General features: G+C 41.4%; 2 protein-coding genes across 4 annotated transcripts in view; one reads left to right on the forward strand and one right to left on the reverse strand.

Annotated features, from left to right (window-relative positions):
- The window catches only part of phactr3a (phosphatase and actin regulator 3a), a 34,684-nt gene extending 23,253 nt beyond the window's left edge, over positions 1-11,431 (reverse strand). For 2 of the 3 annotated variants that reach the window (XM_029436381.1, XM_029436380.1), the window contains exon 1: positions 11,156-11,431. In XM_029436381.1, the coding sequence (XP_029292241.1) occupies positions 11,156-11,258 (103 nt within the window). In that variant the 5' untranslated portion in view covers positions 11,259-11,431. The remainder of the gene's footprint in view (positions 1-11,155) is intronic. The other variant, XM_029436382.1, reaches the window with a different exon arrangement.
- Positions 11,432-12,312: 881 nt separating this feature from the next.
- Positions 12,313-20,162, forward strand: pigt (phosphatidylinositol glycan anchor biosynthesis, class T). The gene is made up of 11 exons (XM_029436170.1): positions 12,313-12,774; positions 13,262-13,439; positions 13,604-13,731; positions 13,921-14,021; positions 14,124-14,298; positions 14,403-14,500; positions 15,472-15,628; positions 16,221-16,421; positions 18,241-18,406; positions 18,527-18,610; positions 18,718-20,162. Exons 1-11 carry the CDS (start codon positions 12,366-12,368, stop codon positions 18,965-18,967), a joined length of 1,947 nt encoding a protein of 648 aa, XP_029292030.1. The 5' UTR covers positions 12,313-12,365; the 3' UTR covers positions 18,968-20,162.
- Positions 20,163-20,337: the final 175 nt, after the last annotated feature.

The following is a 20,337-nucleotide window of genomic DNA, read 5'->3' on the forward strand; positions in this document are numbered from 1 at the left end:
AAAAAAGACAGGCTATCTTTGACCAACTGTGAAAGCCTTGCTGCAGCCATCACATGCACCCCGTGGGCCAAAAATGTTCCGCTCATCCAGCAACAACCACCAGAAGAAGAATAAAGGCTTCCAATCCGTAGTTAAGTTTTGGGCTGCGTTCCCGTTAAAAGAAATCTCATCCTGCTCCATTAAACAGCTCTCTCCAATCAGGTAATGGAAGTTTTGGTTCACCCTTTGTACCTTGGGCTGTTCCTGCAGTCTATCACATTAATCTAACAAACTCATATTGACTAATTCAGCTCCTTTTACATCTTCAAAAGTGCTGCTTGCAAAAAGATTCTCCTCTTCAGAGAGACGGTGTAAATATAAAGTTACATTTTTAGTCCCCGATGACTAAAAAGCGGTGCGCGGCCTTGTGCTTCGAAAGGTTTTACCAGCAACAAAAAGGTCACAGCTTCAATCCTGCAGTAGCCAATGTGTCTTTCAACAGGATATTATTCAAGCGTCCTTGAACAATATCCTTTTTTTTTTTTATTCCTCGAGATAACAGCGAATGCAAATGTGAGCAGTCATTGCTTCCTGGGAGCAGCTGCTACTCTTAAATTTATGCTCAGGTGAGTTAGCTGTGGGTCTTCAATGGGGCGTGGGCGTTTTTAGTCAACGAAGCTAGTTATAGACTCCAGTATCAGTCAGGTGGGTGAGCAATGTGTGTAATTTGTTCCTGCCTGAAACATTTATATAAAGCATATGGAGTGTGTGCATGAGACAGAGAGGAAGATCAGGAGAGTAAATATTCACTGCACCCACAATCTGTGCGACTCCACGAGTGTGTCTACATGTTTTTGTGTCTACACTTGATACAGAAGCTGATAGCTCATTTCCACTGGGCCCCCGTCGCTCTGCAGGGAGGAGAGCACATCACGGTCTCCAGGCAGGAAAGACAATGGGAGGTGCACAGAAGAACAGAACAAATCACCGCTCTCAGCGTTGTAATCTCCAAACATGTTCCCATGGCAAGGATGCCACTCGCATTTAGATTCCCTCAAGTGTGCAAGTGTGGGACGGTTTGGGCCTACTAAGAACAACTAGATGTACCTGCCCGAGCAGTGGCTGGAACTACAACAGGGAGCCACAGTGTACAGTAGTGTGTGCAGAGCTGCTGCAACAAAATAGCATCATGTTGACATCATGTTATTGTCCAGAAAGCTGTGTGTGTCCCATGTGCTGGACCTCAAATAGATCATCACCAGGATGAAAAGTGGCCAACGACTCATTTTGTGACGTCAGACAGTGCAGACACGAGTCAGTGCACTAACTGTCCCGTAACCTCATTTGTCATGGACATACGGATATACTTAAATGGGCCAGGCAATACAGGCGATACCGCCATTTGTCATTACACCATGTAATAACCATGTCAATAGCCATCTCATGCATATCATGCAACATACTGAGGACATGGGGTCAAACAAATACGCTGGTTCTATTGAGAGATCAGAGATAGGAAATGTGATGTGTGTGTAATATAATTACAAGACTGCAGTTAAAATGATGACCGTAGTAATTAAAGCTAAGCTAATTGATTTTATGATACATTTCTTAAAGTATTGATGTTATGCATCCAATTCAATTCCTAACACCCGCAAGTAGATGTAGGTCTCGATTGAGTATCTCTTGCCTCAAATGATGTAAACAGAAATAAATGTTTTGTTGATTTGGTCTGGAGCAAAACATGAGTCAGTCCTATTGCAGAATCTGTCGTGAGTGTCTGGGACTGATGGCAAATGAGGAAAACTTTTTGCCCAGTTACACAAACATATGTACTTGTGTGAGCACACAGGCTTCCCTGCAGTCGCTCAGTGCCAGAGGGATGCTGCGGTGCTGAGAAAAAGACATTATCTGGAAGTCTAACAGGTTCGGGCCATATGATGAATCAGTGTCGATGGAGAAGGTGCTAGAAGCCACTCACTCATCAATAATGACCACAGACTCTGTTCTACAGGCTTGGCCATAGTACTAATAGCTGTTTTAATGGGATTGGATTTAAGCTTTTGGCTTACATCAATGTATGGGATGATTAAATTAAATGGAATTTGTGCCTGGATCTGCGCAATGTGCTTTCCTCACTAATGTGTCATCAGTGCAAAAAAAATAAATAAAAAAAATGTCGGGTGTCTTTCGCAGCAGATCAAGAGCCCAGCTGAGTCGATGCATCTGTGATCCAGGACAAACTTATCAGCACACAAGACACGGCTCTGCTCCGCTCAGCAGCCTGCTGCAATGCAAAGGCTGGTGCTCTCCATGGTGCTGAAACTCACTCTGCTATAAGACCAGAAAACCTCAAGTCCAACATCACTCAACGATCATCATTAGCACCCCAGTGCAAGATATTTCCTTTCCACCATTTACCCAACTACTGCTGATGTTCTCTTTGTGTGAATGTGAATTGAATATCTTTAGGTTTTGGACTGTAAGTCAAATAAAAACAATATATTGAAATACATCAACGCTGTTGTGTCTCGTCAGCTATGTTAAATGTATTCATGTTCATGTTTAGGGTTTAGATCAGGCTTTTGTTTAATTTCATGTTAGTCTGTGGTTGTCATGTGCTTTTTGTGTAGTTAGATTCACTCATGTCTTGTCTCGTCGTGCACTTCCTGTTTTGTTTTGAAATGTTCTCTTCCCCTTGTGTCATGTCTTGTTTTACTTCCTTCCTTGGTGTGATTGTCTGCCCCACCCCTGATTGTTTCCACCTGTGCCCTCTCACCTCATGTTTAAATAGTCCTGTGCCCCCCCCTTGTCTTGCGCCAGTTCGTACTTGTTCATGTGTTGTGAGTATCGGTCTCGTGATCAGGTCAGTTTAGCTTTTTCCATGTGCCTCTTTGTGAGAGGTTTTTGTTTTGTATTTAGATTGTTGATATCCTCTGAGAGAGGGATCTTTTGTTTAATACTTTGTGTTATTCATTGTTCTCCTCCTTATGAGTGAGTCTTTATTTTTGATACTTTGTTTGTTTGTATTCCTCCTTGTGAGCGCTATTGTTTTGTACTTTGTTTGCAGTAAAACATTTCTTTACATCCGTCTCGGAGTCGTGCATTTGAGTTCACCATTCTTGAGTTCCTTAACAAACGCAGGCTCTGGGAAATAGAAATGAGAATTTTCTTTTACTTAATTTATTGGCAAAATTTAGTCTATTTATCAAAAATGTAATCAAAAGATTAATCAATAATTACAATAGTAGTCAAGTGGTTTCTGGCAGTTATTTTTCCCTGTATAGCAGCTTTATACCCTCAATGCAAACAAAGTAGTAGACTACATTTCATGGGCACTAACTAAGATTAACTACCATCATGCATTGTGCACACGGCTGCCAGATGAGAGGAAGTGGACAATAGTATCTGAAATAGTTTTTTGACTTCACAGCATATGTACTACCTTTGCTAAAAATCCCACAATGCAGTGCTTCACCTTTTTTAATAGACGTAAAATGTTATGTGATAATCAGTAATGGTGCAAAACGATGATTAACACGTGTCCAAAACCTGTATTTAACATTAATATCAATATGTGAAACTTTAAAATAACTTTAAATGTTGTGGTATTTGGCTTTGGTCAATCTACTACTTCTCCTCTACACAACATCATGGAAATACATTTCAGAAATGTAGAGTGCTGTAGTATTGTGTAGGGAATATTGAATGAGTTATCAGCGGAGTGATTTTGAACACAGCCAAAGACTAAAACTCTCCACTCGTCCCATAAAATACTCTCTTTACCTCACACGCAGTCACTTCAACACAATGAAACGCTTTGATTCATTTTCTTTTTATGACTGCATTTCTTTTTGTGCAGTTATCTGATCTGGCTATGTATTTAATTTACCATCTCCTGAGAGGCCCTGAAGGAGATGTTCAATAACACTGTAGTGTAAGTGCCCATCAAACAGTCACTCTCTGGAAGGCCTCACACCACTTCATCTCATTTCTGCGGTGATTTAAAGTCTGTCAGTCTGCCTCATTATACCTCCTCTACTTTAGGTACATGAGCGTTACCTGCTTCTGGTTCTTCTTCTCTCTTTCTTACTCCACCCTTAATGTATGCCTCGTTCCTGCCTGTCCCCTTTGTTTCTCTGTCCCAGACAGGAGCGTTTATCGTTTATGGGGCCGGGGACTCCACTCTGCCCTCTTCATCTATCTCTGACTGAATCTGGCAGGTTCGTTAGGAGAGAGGGACACAGCGGCTATGAACAGGTGTGAAGATACAAAGCATCGATTTATGAGTCTGTGTGTGAGAGGAAGAGAGAGATAGAGAGACACTGGGAGTGCTGCTGTGGATGTTACAAACGTACTTACTGGGAGAGGTGGGAGCACTTGCTAAAAGCAACTATGATCACTATTTTTATATTGATAAATCACTTGAATCGGAGAAGAGTTGTACGCAATGAAGAACCCACACTGCGTATCAGCAGCTCTGCAGCTCCCGAAGCTTTCAGCATTGTTTTGATATTATGGTCTGCATTTTACTGTTTTTGTTTTTTCACTATCAATATTCTCATAGCATTGTTTTTGGCAGCAACAGGGAACTCTTTTCAGCGAAGGAACTCTAAAATCCCACAGTGCGCTACGTGCATCAGCAGACAGACAAAGGTAGAGAACATTTAGCTGCTACAGCGGCAGATATTTTTCTCAGGAGTTGGCGGGGACTAAAAATCTAGCTACAGTAACAGGAGTTTAAATACATATACATATATACATATACATGTTATATTACTGCTTTTCCTCCCTCCCAGGCAGCCTTTCAGGAAAATAGTAACTGTTTCGAATAGAGAGATAATCTTTGCAAACATTTGACCCTTCCTATTTTTGTGACTGTTAATTTAATATCTTTGGGTTTAGCAAAAACAACCACATTTGAAAAAGTCACCGTGGGAAATTTAAAGGCTTTTTCTTTTTTAGCATATCAGTCGTGTAAATGTCGGATGTCTGAAGTGAAACAAAGAGCAGAACCAGAGCAGTACCTGCTCACAACAATAACTGTACTTAATATATCCAAATAAATGTTCCCTGTGACAACTGATCCATCACAAGCATCTTCAAGTCACTGCAAGTAGATGTTTGTAAGTTTATCGGCATGAATGGCTGCCTGTAAGAAATAAATCAAATTTTAAAAGTATGATAGTGTAGAAATACAAAATCAAAGTTGAGTAAACGAGGAAAATCCCTGAAGAAAGAATCTTATAAATAAAAGGTACAATGAGGAATTCAGTGCTCTATATCACTTTCTGGTCACATAGATCAATGGAAAACTGTCCAGCACTGCTCATGCTGAGGCTTTACAAATCAGACCCACACAGCCACTGCCTCTTTGTTAATGGTCTCCTGTAGACGATCCATCATCTCAACATGGCCAGTTAGCAAAAGGGACAACTTCTTGGCTTTATTTCAACAAAGGCAGCCTCCTCATCTCTTTCTCCCACTGCTCTGTTTCCCTCTGCTCCATCTCCTCTCTGCCTCACTGATTCAGTTTCCTGTCCTTTTCTTCAAAGAAATGTCCCCACTCCTCTACAGACGCCATACCTAGAGGAGTTTCCTTTCCTAGCTCTTTTTCCTTCAGAGCATATTGCAAGCAACTTCCTGAACTCCATTTAACCTCCGCCTTTAAAGGCTAAATAGCTTCTTTACATATTGCCTTTACGCCGGGGTCTCTGACACGTGTTGAGGGCTGCTCGGGTCTTCATTCTCTGTTCTCCAAGGGCTGTCTGGCTCTAGCATATTCCGGCTGTGATTTTGCGATTGCTTTCATTGCATGCGTCTCCTCAGACCTGCCAGTTCTCCTGCAGATCAATGCACACTTGGATGCACACGCCAAAAAGAAACATGCAGGTGTACGCACACAAACAACAGGCACAGCCACACATGGCTCAAACACTGTCAGATGCCTAATGTGCTCCCACATCCACAGGGAGCAGGCATGATGTAGGGCTTTTGTTGTTCTCGTCATTTTTGCCCTCCGTTTTCATGGGCGGCTGAAAGAGAGTTAAGGCGTCCGCAGAGAGCGGAGCTCAACAAGACGTTCAGATGCAGCTTATCCCCATTCACTCCTCAGCGGTCGTGGATCCACAATGTGACAGTGTAGTTGGTACAACATGCAGTTATGTTACGGACAGAGAGGAGAAAGGAAGACTAACAACACAAAGCAAAGCATTTGCTGGCTCTAGCTTCTCAAATGTAAGAATTGGCTGCTTTTCTGTTTTATATCATTGCATATTTAATATCCTTTAGTTTCAGACTGTTGATTGGACAAAACAAGACATTTGAAAACTGTTGTGATGTAATTGTGACTAAGTTATTTTTATACAATTCCATCATTTGAAAAACTTATAATAGTTAGTTGCAGTTGTATCTAAGAGACAACAAAGAGAGTTATCATCCAGTAGAGATATTGCTATGCAATTTCTACAAAGGTGTTCTGTTAATATCTCTGATGGAGTTATGCCATTGTTGGCAGTGTTGTAGATCAGTGAGCAGGTCTGCTTTATGAAAACGACATTCCCAACTTTGTATTTGAACAGTGTTCAAATTGATTTGGCAAAAAACAAAACAATCAGATGGGTGACAAATTAAAGGGAAAAAACAACATGAAAAGGTAACAATAGCTTCAACTCTTCTTGGCATAGATGCTGTAAGAATTAAACTGGAGTGATGAACACATTCCTTCAACAGATATATTATATTTAGATATATGTGTAGAAAACTCTTAACACGTCGCTCCAAAAGGTCTGATTACTGTGAAGGCCACAACATATGATAGTGGAGAGCGGGTGCCCATGTTTCTAAGGTTCAAATCTGACCCCTGGCTCTTTGTGCAAGTCGTACCCTCTCTTTCCTCCTTCCCTGTCTCCCAATAAAGCCAAAGAAAATATCTTAAATAAAATAAATATATGTATATAATATGGTATGGTACATATGTATTCACATCACCCACCCTTACTAAGGGCAGTAAACTTTCAAATGAGTCGGTGCTTGTAGTCGTGGATCCACAGATATGTATCACGATCTTAAAGTGGCAGCTTTGAAACACAGTCTCAACTGCATCAATTAATAATATCTTCAGCACACATTTCATGGTGCTGAGACATTTTGTTAGGCAACCAAGAAGCTACTCTCAGACTCTAGATGGCTGAGTGTTTCTCCTTGGCCTCTGTGGGAACCTCAATAGCATCATGGAGGACAGGAATGAATTGCTCTCCTGTGGCTACTACTAACAGGTGGCCTTGACTGACTCACAGTCCCCTAAGGCTGACCATGACGAATGAGTCGTGACACTGGTGTGAAGTACGGCTCCGCTGCGCTGGGCTTCATGAAGGTGCAGGTACTTCTTCTGAAGAACAAATCTAGCAACACATGTGTCTATCATCTATGTGTGCATTTTCTATTGTGTTCTATCTTTCAGGACCGTCATTTTCATAACACTACTTTAGGAGCAACAACATTAGCCTACACACCCAACAAATATTAGGCTACTGTGACTTTACTGTATTTGAAAGATTTCTTTAAATTCAAGATCTCCCCTTATAAAACTAATACAACAGTTATTACTTGCATCTTGGTTTACTGTATTCAAATATTTAGTATTTAAGTTTAGCAATACTGATAACATGGCCAAACAGCAGGATGTAATATTGAAATATATATATACAGTTTTTGATTTTTACTTCCTTATTTGTTTTTAGGCTGAAAACCTTCCCCGCTCAGTCACTGTTGCTCCTGCTGTTTTATCCTCTTAAGACATAAAATCATCATCTGAATGCAACATGTGTTAGAAGGCCCTGTTTCTAGACAGGAGGTTGAAAATCATTGAGAAATATAGGCAGAATAGAAGACATTATTTTAAGAAACACATGTTTCCTTGCCGAAAGTTAGATGAGACAATTGGAATCGCTCTACCGTAATATGTAGTTACAGATGGCATCTTGATAAATAGCTAGATTTACCTGTGGCACTAACACCATTTTGCATCCATTATCACATTTTAATTTTAAACAAAGTCTTGTTAAATGCATGGGGGGCACATTACATAAGACCCACTGCCTCAGAATTTCCCGTATTTACTCATGAAGGCCTGAGTATAAGGAAGGTATTATATTCAAGACATTGCTCTGGTTTGGGATGAGTCATCGTTACGCCTCAATATCCGCTTTCACAGGGCTTGATGTATCTCCTTGTTCATTGGGGGGGCTCCACTTATACCTGCAATCCTCAGAGATTCTTCTGATGTCAGATCTGAGAGGATTATCCAGGTATCAGTCAGACCGGCGGAGTAGGATGAGACCTCAAAGATCACTGATCAGTGGGCACTTGTGGTAAGAGAAACTGTCCTATAACCAAACAAATTGGGTCTGACTGTTTGCGGGTTTAAGCCGCCATGTGAGCTGAGATCCACCACGTTCAAGTCGCCTTGAGCAAGATGACAAATACCTGTGAGCTCTAAGAATACTGTTCTTTCATTTAACTTGCACTCTGACTTCTCAGAAAGGAGGGCAAGTGAAAAGCAATTTTCTCCATGAATTATTACAGCATTTTGTGAGTGGTTGGTGTTGCACCTACAGCAATACTGAAACAATTAGTCGATTAATCAAAGAATTGAGAAACAGAAGTCTGTTTACTTTGATTATTATTTATTTATTTATTTATTTATATAATCATTTAGGGAGCAAAAATGTGTTTGTTCCCGCTCCTCAAGGAAGAGGATATGCTGCTTTTCTCTATTTTATATCATTGTACATTGAATATTTGGGGGTTTTTCACTGTTCATCAGACACAACTAATAATCTGAAGGCATCCTCTTAGCCTCTAGGAAATTGCGATGGCCAGTTTTACTCTTTTTATGAAATTCTATAGATTATTAATCCAATATAATTGTTTGATCAAAAATGCAAACGTTGTGCCTAAATCTTCCCCACCAGTGCTTCTCTTGCTGTTTACATCTTTCTGTAGGACAGAGGAATGACTTAGTGGAATGAAGCCACAGGGACAGTCCTGTTTGGACATGCTCCCTGTCCGCAAAGATTCAAGGTGTCCTCTCCACACCATTACCTTGGTCAACACTCTGCGATGACTAAGTGGAAGTTTGAGTGAAAGTGACATTTTATAAGAAGGACAATCTAAAGGGTCCTTGTCTGAACATACTGACTAAACATGTTTTTATATTGCTGCATTGTTACTGGACTTCTGTTACTAAATAACTGGAATATAAATCAGCAGCTCAAAGAGGATTTCTCCAATCAGCCCACAAGACAAACTATCAGAGTAAAAGATTTTATCAACAATGAGAGAAAACATTATCAGAGTCGAGCCTAAACACTTTCAAATGTTATTCCACAAACGTAATAAGAAGTGTTGGATAGGATTGACTCGTCCTGCTGTATCATCACTGCACCTTCATTCCACAGAAAAACATTGCTAGGATTTTCTGTGACGGGCAACTGTGACTGCTGTCTCTATTGACTCTTCTCCCCAGTGATGAGTAAGTGGATGAATACAGTGTCAGCCTCTGCAGCTGCAAAGTCCACTGTGTTGGGGGAAAAAGGCAGTCTTTGCCAAAGTAATCCTTTGGCAAAGACTGGTGTCCCAGACGCTAGCGCAGTGATGATCCTCACAGAGAGGGGATGGGCCATGTTGTGTGTACTTTGGGTCACCAGACACCTGACATTGTCCTTGCAGTGTATTGACAACTGTATTCACATCTTTTACAGTAATGCAGTTGTGCATATTCCAGCATAGGAGGATGATATTCAGTGTCCACTGATAGCTGTAGCTCTCATCACTAGCACTGGCTGATCTGCCAGGCCGCTGTGCTGTTCATCCACTCCCAGTGTGACATTATCACATCCACCTATGTGTGAATTAAATCATCCATGGGAGGGTTGAATTCAACAAGGGTCCATTAAAATGTGTGATGGCCAGTTGATGATTGCGGACAGGTGTGATTTGAGAGATGTGAAAAACACAGGCCCTCATTAGTGAACAGTTGAAAGGTGAAGGACATTGGATTTTTTTCTGAATCATTCAGTCAAGCATTCTTCATGTGCGTAAAACTGCGTGGGAGTACAGGCTATGACTTTCCAAGCCCACACAATATGTCCATAAATACCCTCACTTATGTAAAAATCTAACCATGTATTTGCACTGAAGGTAAGATTTAGGAGCGAAAATAATTTACAACAAACACAAGAACCACATTAGACACAAGTCTATTTGCAGGAGTTCATCAGAGAACATGACTGCTCCCTGGTGTTCTCCTCTTATTAATGAAAGATCAATTAATTATTTCCGTATGCAGAGGGATGACTAACAGACCACATGAGAGATAAACAAAGGCTCCATGTTGGAAAGACACCTGCAGGATGCATGAATTGGTAAATCGAGTGAATGGCGGTGCTGAATTGGGGGTATTTCCACCCATAGCCTACATCACGTGGACGGACGCTCATTGATCATAACAGTGATCATTTCAGTACAGAGGAGAGTGAAGGGGGTGGGGTGACAGAGCTGTCAATACGCAGGGTCAGAGCGAAAGGCTTAATACAAAAAAACATGTGCATGTGTCTTTTAAAATACCAAAATCAAACGTCAAACCCCATGTGTCTCTTGAATAACGAGGCGGTAATGGTGGATGAGACCAGAAATACGTACAGAATAGCATCATGGACCACACATGCATGCGGATTTTGTGACGATAAATGTAATCACTAAATAGGGAGGTTGGCATCGTGCAGAAGGCAATAGAAACTGCAAATGTTGCACGCGTTAATATCATATTAAACGGCCTACACGCTGATTCCTAAATACTACTTTCAGCCATACCAGCCCCAATGGGCTACAGGCGTCTTTATAACGCGCAAATCTGGAGGGGCATGCAGTCCATTCATAGACGCGCTGATATGGCACATTAATTTTCAATTTGCAGCTCCACGATTCAGTGTTACCGCCTGTATTTTACGTCCAAGGTTGGAAGCATATGCGCTAATTATCCCTTAATGCTCCGATATCCCGCTGGGGAAGCAATGATGCCTATTGGAAACCGCTGCATCGCCAAAGAAGCGGAAACATAAAAACACTTGCATATATAGAAAATAATATCCAGACACTGACGCGTCTATCTTACCTGTGCCATGAGCCAAATCGATGCCCGGTTCGGTGAGTATGTTGGGGTCACTTTGAGATCTGCATCGTTGCAGACAGCCGTCTAGTCCATCCGATGTAGCCATGGGGAGACAGCACAGGAATCCTGAATAAAATATTGAAAACCCAACCAGAGGCAGGCAAGGTCAGGAGGAAAGCAACGAGCGAGTGCAGATTTAATTTGCTCCGACAACAGCCGCTCTGAGCATCTACCAGGGAGCCATGGCTGAGCTGAAATTGTGTGTGTGTGTGTGTGTGTGTGTGTTCGTGTGTGTGTGTCTGTGTCTGGGCTGTGTGCGTGCGATGATGTGTAGATGTGGGAGGGGTGATATGCCCCCGATGATGCCCGTCCCTGTCCAGCAACACGACAAAATACTAGCATGTTGCAAACATTGATACATTTTTTGGGAGCGTATACCGAATATGTATGCAGGCTATTTTATATTGACAAGAAATTGGCAACGCAGCAGTAAGATACCCTTTTACGCTCACCCTCGCCTCGTTTATTTAGGCTCTATAATCGTTACTATTGGTTTAAACAGTCCTGGTAACGCTGAGAAATGCCAGATGAAGTCGAACAAGCACTGCAATAGCTCATTATTCCATAATGTATATGACATTGCCTGAAGTTGGTTAATTTGTTTGGATGCACCATTGGACATATGACATTGGCCAGCTGGTGATGTAGCATACATTTGCTGTACTCTTAGATATATGCAGAAATACATTGATTAGATATGTATCTATGTATTATGCGTTGTAATTTAACATTTTCCTCCAGGTCACCATAAAGTATATCATTTAGAAGAATAAACAAATCTGTTTATTTAAAAAACATATGATGCAACATTATTACGTCAAAAAACGGGGCAGGCATATTGTATATGAAAACCCCAAATCTAAAATCCTAGCAAAGGAAAAATAAATAAAAATATATATGCTCCCACTTCCACATAAAATAAGTACTTCTAATATGTATTAAAATTCCATTATGTTTAGAAAAATTGCTTAAAATAAAGCATATGACGCTTCCATATTCGTATTTACTCGTAAAATATCTTAAAAATGACAATATTTTGCTTAAAACAAAGAAGGGTAACATCAGTGCCTCAGAATACATATGGAAGCAGTCCATTGGCTGATTCCACGTATGACGCGCCAATGCGGAAGTGAACCACCGCAGTAGAAGAAAGATGGCAGCTCACAGGTGCAGCTACTCGGCTCTGTTACTTATTGTTTGTAGTTTATCAGTGTTTAGTGTCGCAGACAGTCAAGAAACGACACTCGCTGGTGATCACCATGACACTGCGGTCGATGATAATCCACGAACTGATACAGTAACAGCCGAACAAACGGCTGAGCAGCCTGCGGTGGATCAGAGGCGGTGGGAAGCAACTGAGGTTGAAGAAGCGACTCTGGATGATGCTGATACCGACACACGGGACTCTATTCCCCCTGAAACTGCGGTCCCCTCCTCGGTACCACACCCTAAAGATGATTTTCAGGAGGAATTGGTCATCAGACCGCTGCACTCAGGAGATATTTATGCCAGCTTCCAGTTCCGCACCCTGTGGGAGACTGACTTCATGAGAGGAAACAAAGGTAAGCTAACTATTAGCACTGATTAAGCATGCCATTCTTTTTGAGGCAGAAATGAACATGTTATTTTCTCTTCTGCTAATAGAATGCATCTGGAAACATTCAGACCCTCCATTTATATGATGGTGATTATTTCAGTGTATGTGGAAGTTGTAAAACAGTCCCAGTGGTTCCCTGGTGTAGTTTGGTGAGAACAGAAATAAACAGCATGTCTTGTTCTTTTTTCAGATTTGAATTTGTTTTATGCTTTATGCTTTATTAGTCCCACAGTTTTTGATGATTGTAGTAATCACTGTAATAATATCAACATTTTAGTAAAGTAAATGACAAGATCGAAGTACTGTTCATTGATTAAGCTGTGAAATATTATTACACTCGCTTGATGAATTCCATAAACACTTTTCCTATTGTTAATTCTTATGTACATCATTAGACAATGATTATGCTCACCATAACCCTAAACGGTGTCATTTTATTTGATGTTTCTCAGTGTCCCACTACCGGCTCTTTCCCAAGTCTCTGGGCCAGGTCATCTCCAAGTTCTCAGTGCGAGAGCTGCACATCTCCTTCACGCAGGGCTACTGGAGGACCATGCAGTGGGGGCAGCCCTTTCAGCCGTCCCCTCCTGGAGCTGAACTCTGGGTGTGGTTCCAGGACTCTGTGACAGAGTGAGTACGGCCCTCTGGTGGCTGCAGAGCATCAGAGGTGAAATAAATGTTCTGTATTTGTGGGTTTAGAAGTTCATCCTAAAACAAGCACTATTTTTCCCAAATCCTTGGATGTGCTTGTTGTGTCATTTCAACATTTGTGTACCTTTTTCTGCCCTTTTTAGTGTCGATGGCACGTGGAAGGAGCTGACTAATGTTTTGTCTGGGATCTTCTGCGCTTCACTGAACTTCATTGACTCCACCAACACTGTTCAGCCCAGCGCATCTTTCAAACCGCTGGGTATAGGCAATGGTACAGAGATGCTTCTTCAATATTTGTAATGTGTAAAGCTAAAACCGCTCTCTAGTGACGAGCCTGAATAAAAGCTAATGCTGTAATTGGACACCTTAAATTATTGCAGCATGCAGGTTCTCCAGATACTGTCCAAGATGCATTGTTATTATTTATAGACTGATTTTGTTTTTTGGTTTGAACTTGCAGTGACAGACCACCGCTTCCTTCGCTATGCCATCCTCCCACGAGAGATTGTTTGCACTGAGAATTTGACTCCCTGGAAGAAACTCTTGCCATGTGGATCCAAGGTGGGCAACTATGTGCGTCTCTTTTATTTGTTTCTTTCTCTTTACTTTCTGCAGCTAACTGAGTTTCTTCTTCTGTTTCTCTACGTGATGTTGCACTTGCAGGCTGGTCTCGCTGTCCTGTTGAAGTCAGAGAAACTCTTCCACAGCAGTTTTCATTCCCAAGCAGTGCACATCAGACCCGTGTGCCAGGACTGGCAATGTAAAACCACGTCCTGGGAGCTGAGACAGACGCTGAATGTTGTCTTTGACCTGCACACCCCTGGACAAGGCAAACGAGGTGAGAAAAAGCACATTTTTCCTGCATTCATCCCACATTTTAGTTTAGAGTTCCTGAGTTTTGTTGTGCTGGCCTTAGTTAACCCAAGCTGTTTGTTCCCTCAGAGTGGTCTCTGTTTAAGATGTTCTCTCGGACCCTGACAGAAGCGTGTCCACTGGCCTCCTCCAGTAAGATCTACATCGACATCACAGACGACCCTCAGGTTTGACTCTCACATAATATGCCATCATCCACTCTAAACGAGTAGTTATTTCCCTCAATGCAAACTACACAAAAAGCAAAAGAGGATTAGTTTACTGAACTAGCAAAGTAGTATGAAGTTTAAGATATTTAAAGGTTTTTTTCTTTTGGAGTTAAATTTTTTTATTTTTTGGGCTTCTTGCCTTTTTTTGCCTCCACGCCGGCGACATCTGAGGCCATTCTGGTGAACGTGACATCTCAGGAACGCACAGGGATTTTCTTTAAATTTGGCACAAACGTCCCGTTCAACTCAAGGATGAGCTGATTTTAGACTTTGGTCGTCAAGGTCACTGTGACCTCACAAAACACGTTTTTGGCCTTAACTCAAGAACTCTTGCGCTAATTATGACAATTTCAGACAAATGTCTAACAGGAAACTATCATGAGGTGATGACATTTTGGACAGACATGGATGTAAACTGCAACTTGACTGGTTGGCGGAGACATAAACCCGCTAGGCGGTAATTCTATTACTAATCTTATTAAATAGATAGTAAGAAGATAGACAGGAAAGGGGTAGGGTGAGGAGACGACCTGCAGCAAAGGGCTGCAGGACTAAGCCTTAATACATAGGGTGCCAATCTACCGGGTGAGCCACCGAGGCGCCGCCCACCCTCCGTAAAATGTTTGACCTTTAGTAGCTATTGAACGGTTTATTTATGAGCCGGCCAAGATATGCTGCAATGCTCCCACAAAAGTTCACAATGCAAGATATAAATGACTTTTTTTTCTTTTCTTAAACGCCCTTCCTATGTTTGATGAGGAAGGAAATGCACTCAACACATTTGTTAGAGCTCAAGGATACTCTCAATGTAACACTGAATGAAAACTCCACAGGGTACCTGTTCAACACAGACTGTAGCAACATGTATAATGTTTTAACACTATGGATGGAGATATGCAACGCAAGTGAAATTCAATGTCACTTTGCAGGGGGAGCAGTTTGAGGTGAGCCCGGCCACTCCCCTGCTGAGCCAGGCGATGGTGCTGGGGGACAGACGAACCTTCTCCGTCTACGATCTGACACAACAACTCACCTTTGGCACCGCGCGCTCCCTCAACCTGCTGATCCGCTGGAAATCCAGTGAGGGTGAGTGAGAACAGCAGAGCACGACACACAGCTTTGTATAAGAAGCTGGAAATACAGTAGCCTCGAGTAATCACTGCAACAAGACGGACTATAAAGGAGTTAACACAAATGTGTCAACTGCATCTCTTTGTCCTAAATCTGTTGGTTACATCTTCTGATCTTCTATTCTCAGTGTTGTCTGTGTTTGCATTGATATCGTTGTATCTGCAATCTGTTCCCTCTGCAAACTCTTTTTTGGGATAGAAAGCATCAACGAGCAGCAGCTGAAGTCACTTTCAGATTGCAACATGGGACCGTTTTCATGAAACATTTTTTCAAACCCAAAAAAGCAAATAAGAAAGCACTACTTGTTTCTGAGACTGCTGTACTTCGTACGGCAGCGACATTGTTGCTATTTGTTCCCAGAGGTTCCCCCGTTAAGTTGTCAAACATTAGGGTGACATTTGTTTTTCCCTGTTTTTCAAATCAAGTACTCCAACTTTGCTACTTTTTAAATTTAAACATTAGCCGTCTTTTATTGTCATATTTATTTTCTCTTCTGCAGTGTTTCCCACATGGTTAAACCTCCTTGTCTCATACTCTCCTCCTGCAGGAGAGATGCTGCGTCCCCTGCTCCACGCTGAGCGCTATGTGGCTGGTTACGGGCTGCAGACGGGAGAGATTCACACGCTGATGTACAACAACCACCCCTACAGGTCTTTCCCTGTGCTGCTGCTGGACTCGGTGCCTTGGTACCTTCGCCTCTACATCCACACCCTCACTGTGACCAGCAAGGGAAAGGACAACAAACCCAGTGAGTCACGTTAGAAAGCTGAGAAGGATGCGTGTGGCGTGCGCTCAAAATTGCAATTACGCTCTGAAATGAACAATTACAGAATAAGCCAATTGCTGGAACGATTTGTCTAGGATTGGTATATTAATAAAATCCACTTACAAGTGGTTACTTGTTGAGATTATAGAAATCAGGTCAGCTTTATACAAAGAGTATGCGTGAAATGAGATATTTCTGTGTAAATGCGCTTTTGTTAACCATCCAAAAAGATGTTTTTAGACGCTACCTACTCTACATGCACATACATAGACAACAAGCATGGCTGTTTCGGCCCAAGATTCTAACACTAACTGCAGTTAAAGGGTCAACACTTCCGTATTACGTAATTGAGGTATTGATTGTCGGCACATGCTGAAGTGAACACGAGGCTGATTTGTCATCAACATGTGGAGCTGCTGAGCAAGTGAAAATAACTGTGGACCATTTAAGGAAAGAATAATAATGTACTTCTAACAGACGAGATTTCTGCTAAATTATTGATGACTATGCTTTTATTGTTTATGACGGGCCATACAGTTTTTGTTGTTGTTGCTTAAGACATATTACCCCTACACCGTTACAATCACTGCACTAGCTGCATGAGTTAAACACACAGTACATCCTTATTCCCTACAGGAATCATTGTTTCATGTAATTCAATGCAGTTGTGTCTTTTCACCAGAAGGAGGAGAACACGAGTCATATTCTCACATTCTCATGAATTTTTTTTGGTCTACCTAATTGTGGTGCTTGTTCAAACATTACAGACACATTACATGAAATGATATTTATATTTATGGAATATTTTTAAGTTAAGTTCATTGACAGGCGGAGATTAAATAAAAATACAAATATAAAACAAATAGGCAATGATCATACTTAACAAACATAAGATAAAGTATTATTAATAATAATAATAATAATAATAATAATAATAATAATAATAGTAATAATAATAATAGTAATAATAATAATAATAATAATAATGTAAAGGGAATAATCCTGATTAAAAAATAAATAATAATGTTTTACCCGTTACTTTAAACTTAACTAAAAGCTTAGTCCGCTTTTAAACAAACTTTGTTAATATGGTACAGAACTCCAGAGAGAAGGACCATAATGATTGAGGGCACCATAAGATGATTTAGAACTATAAATATAACTAGATGTCAATATATTGTTTTTAAAATGGTTGCAACTCGAGTGGATGGCCACACCACAAGTATAAAAACGACAGTCCGAACGATGCCGTTAAAGCAATTTGATGAATGATAGAAACACTGACGGCCAATTAAAATCCATCGAATGCGAAGGTGTTTGTTCCACAAGAAGGGTGGATTAGTGACATGGTCTTTGTCATGGTTATATATGTCACGGTCTTTGAGTGCACAGCGGTGGCTACTTTTGAATTATTCTTTAAATATCCTAATCTTAATTTATTTCTCTGTGCAGTAGCAGGTCGTCAATACCCACTTTGGGGCTCTAACGCTTGGCGCTGCTGTTTACAAAACGTTCGTGGATGCTCACATCATTATATTAATAGTTATAGCCATTCATAGATTTAAAAATAATAATAAGTATTTTATCGATTCTTCGTTTTACTGGGAGCCAGTGAAGAAAGAAGTTAAAATAGGAGGGAGGTGTTCAAGCCACCACTTGTGCACAAAAAGTGCATTGCAGTAATCGAGTCTCTTTGTCACATAGCATCACATGAATATACAACTTAGTGAAACTACAAAGGGTTATGGCTAAACATTAGAATAGTGTAGCAATGGTCACTCATGTTCTCTTCCTCCACCAGGCTACATCCACTACCAGCCGTCTAAGGACCGTGTGAGGCCCCACCTGCTGGAGATGCTCGTCCAGCTTCCTCCCAACTCCGTCACCGAGGTCACAGTGCAGTTTGAGAGGGCTCTGCTCAAGTGGACCGAATACACCCCCGATCCCAACCACGGCTTCTATGTCGGGTATGCAGCATGTAGCGTAGTTCTCTCAACCCAGTTCCAGACGGTGTCTCAGAGTGGATGGTCTGTTAAAATCTTTTCTTTTCTTCTGACTTTCAAAAAATGTGTTTCTTCAACATTCAGGTCTTCAGTAATCAGCTCTCTTGTACCAAGCATCGTCGCCATGGATACAAACAGCACTCAGGAACGTCCACTTTTCAGCAGCTTGTAAGTACAGAGTTGTTTTCCTGAGGAGCCTGTCTGATGTTGAGCTACCTGTACAGAAACTGATTTGTCGGGGAAAGTCGAATGATCAAATGTCATCTCTCCCCCAGTTTTCCCTGTAAAGAGGAGTCCAGCTACTTCGTGCGCGTCTACACAGAGCCTCTGCTGGTCAACCTGCCGACTCCAGACTTCAGCATGCCTTATAATGTCATCTGCCTGACCTGCACTGTAGTGGCCGTGGGCTACGGCTCCCTCTACAACCTCCTGACCCGGAGCTTCCAGATAGAAGAGCCCAGCCCGGGATTGGCCAAGCGGATAGCCAACGTCATCCGCAAGATGAGGGGCGTTCCTCCTCTCTGAGGCCGGACACGGACGCCAACTGGCTCTACTTTATAGAAAGGACGTTTTCCTCTTGGTGAAACCACTGGTAGACATGTGATATTCAGGGAAGAACTGAGTCAAGCACTGGTATGAATGTCAATGTGAAGGTTTTGTTTTCAAATGGAAGACGACAAATCACAAACATAAATTTATTCAGGATCATTTCCTGACGGCTAAGGACAAGAAAATATAGACATTTCTCTACCTGGATGGAAAGTAAGAGCTTTGTTGTTTTGACGAGGAACCAAAGCGATGCAGTATGCTGCTATAGTAACTGTATCTCTGTGGTTTGCTTTGATTATTTCTTGTTTTTCTGGATTTTAGAAGCCATAACTCCACAACATCATTATATAGCACAATGTCTCTGAGACATTTTGTTTCGTTGAAGGATGTTTCTACAAATATATGAGACTGGTGGCCTCACACAGCATTACAAAGCCTCAGAGCTTGTTCTCATACTGCGTTCCTGACACGTTGATGCTAACTCCCGGCTAGGAAAGATCAAATATAATCTTAATCGGTCAGAATGTCACATTTCCTCAAGCCCAACTAAGACAGGATATCAAGTAACTTTCCACGTCCAAACATAAATGAACACAGCATCAGTCTAACTAAGGGACATCCAGTGGTATGTCTTCTTTTTTTAAATAGTTAATAGGCACATGTTTTATAGTAGTTTTAATATATGAGAAAAGAAGACGTGCCCACAAAATACTGAGAAAGTAGCATTGCTTGTCTGGAACTTGTTCTATTAAAAAAGGAACAGCACTCTTACCTAACATTTATTTTGCACTTGTTGGTTATGGGATGCATGCTTGAATGTTAAACGCGATTGTCTGCAGGTCTCTTCATAAATAATTGCCTTTTTAGTTTGTCGGCTTAATTAATTCACTCATTAGTTCAATGCACTCTCTGTGTGTGTCGTATAGCGAATAGAAGTCTGTCATTATGGAAATGAGCTTACCCTCCCATGAAATACTACCATGCATTTGTTTGTCAAACTTCTTGTTATGTTTGTCTGTCTAGAAGTCCATTCTGGTTCACTTGCTGGGAAAAAGTGCACAGAATGTGAATGTTTGAAGCGGTACTGAGTGTGTGTGTGTGTTGTGTGTGTGTGAGAGAAAATGTGTGTTCTTTTATTGCTTTTCAATAAACTGCAACATCTTTCCTGTAATTTTATTCAAATGTCTTGCTGATGAAGAAGGTACGGCGTTCTAAACTGCACTGGAGCTGTATTACTTCCCACCGAGCGCCCACATTTTTGTGTAAACAAACTTGGCCCCACTTCTGGCAGACTGCGAGAACAAACACAGACGTCTCTGTGTTTGGCCGGTCAGCTATTCTCACCC

This window comes from Cottoperca gobio, chromosome 7 (genome assembly GCF_900634415.1).
Source record: "Cottoperca gobio chromosome 7, fCotGob3.1, whole genome shotgun sequence".
In the NCBI taxonomy this organism is placed as follows: Eukaryota; Metazoa; Chordata; class Actinopteri; order Perciformes; family Bovichtidae; genus Cottoperca; species Cottoperca gobio.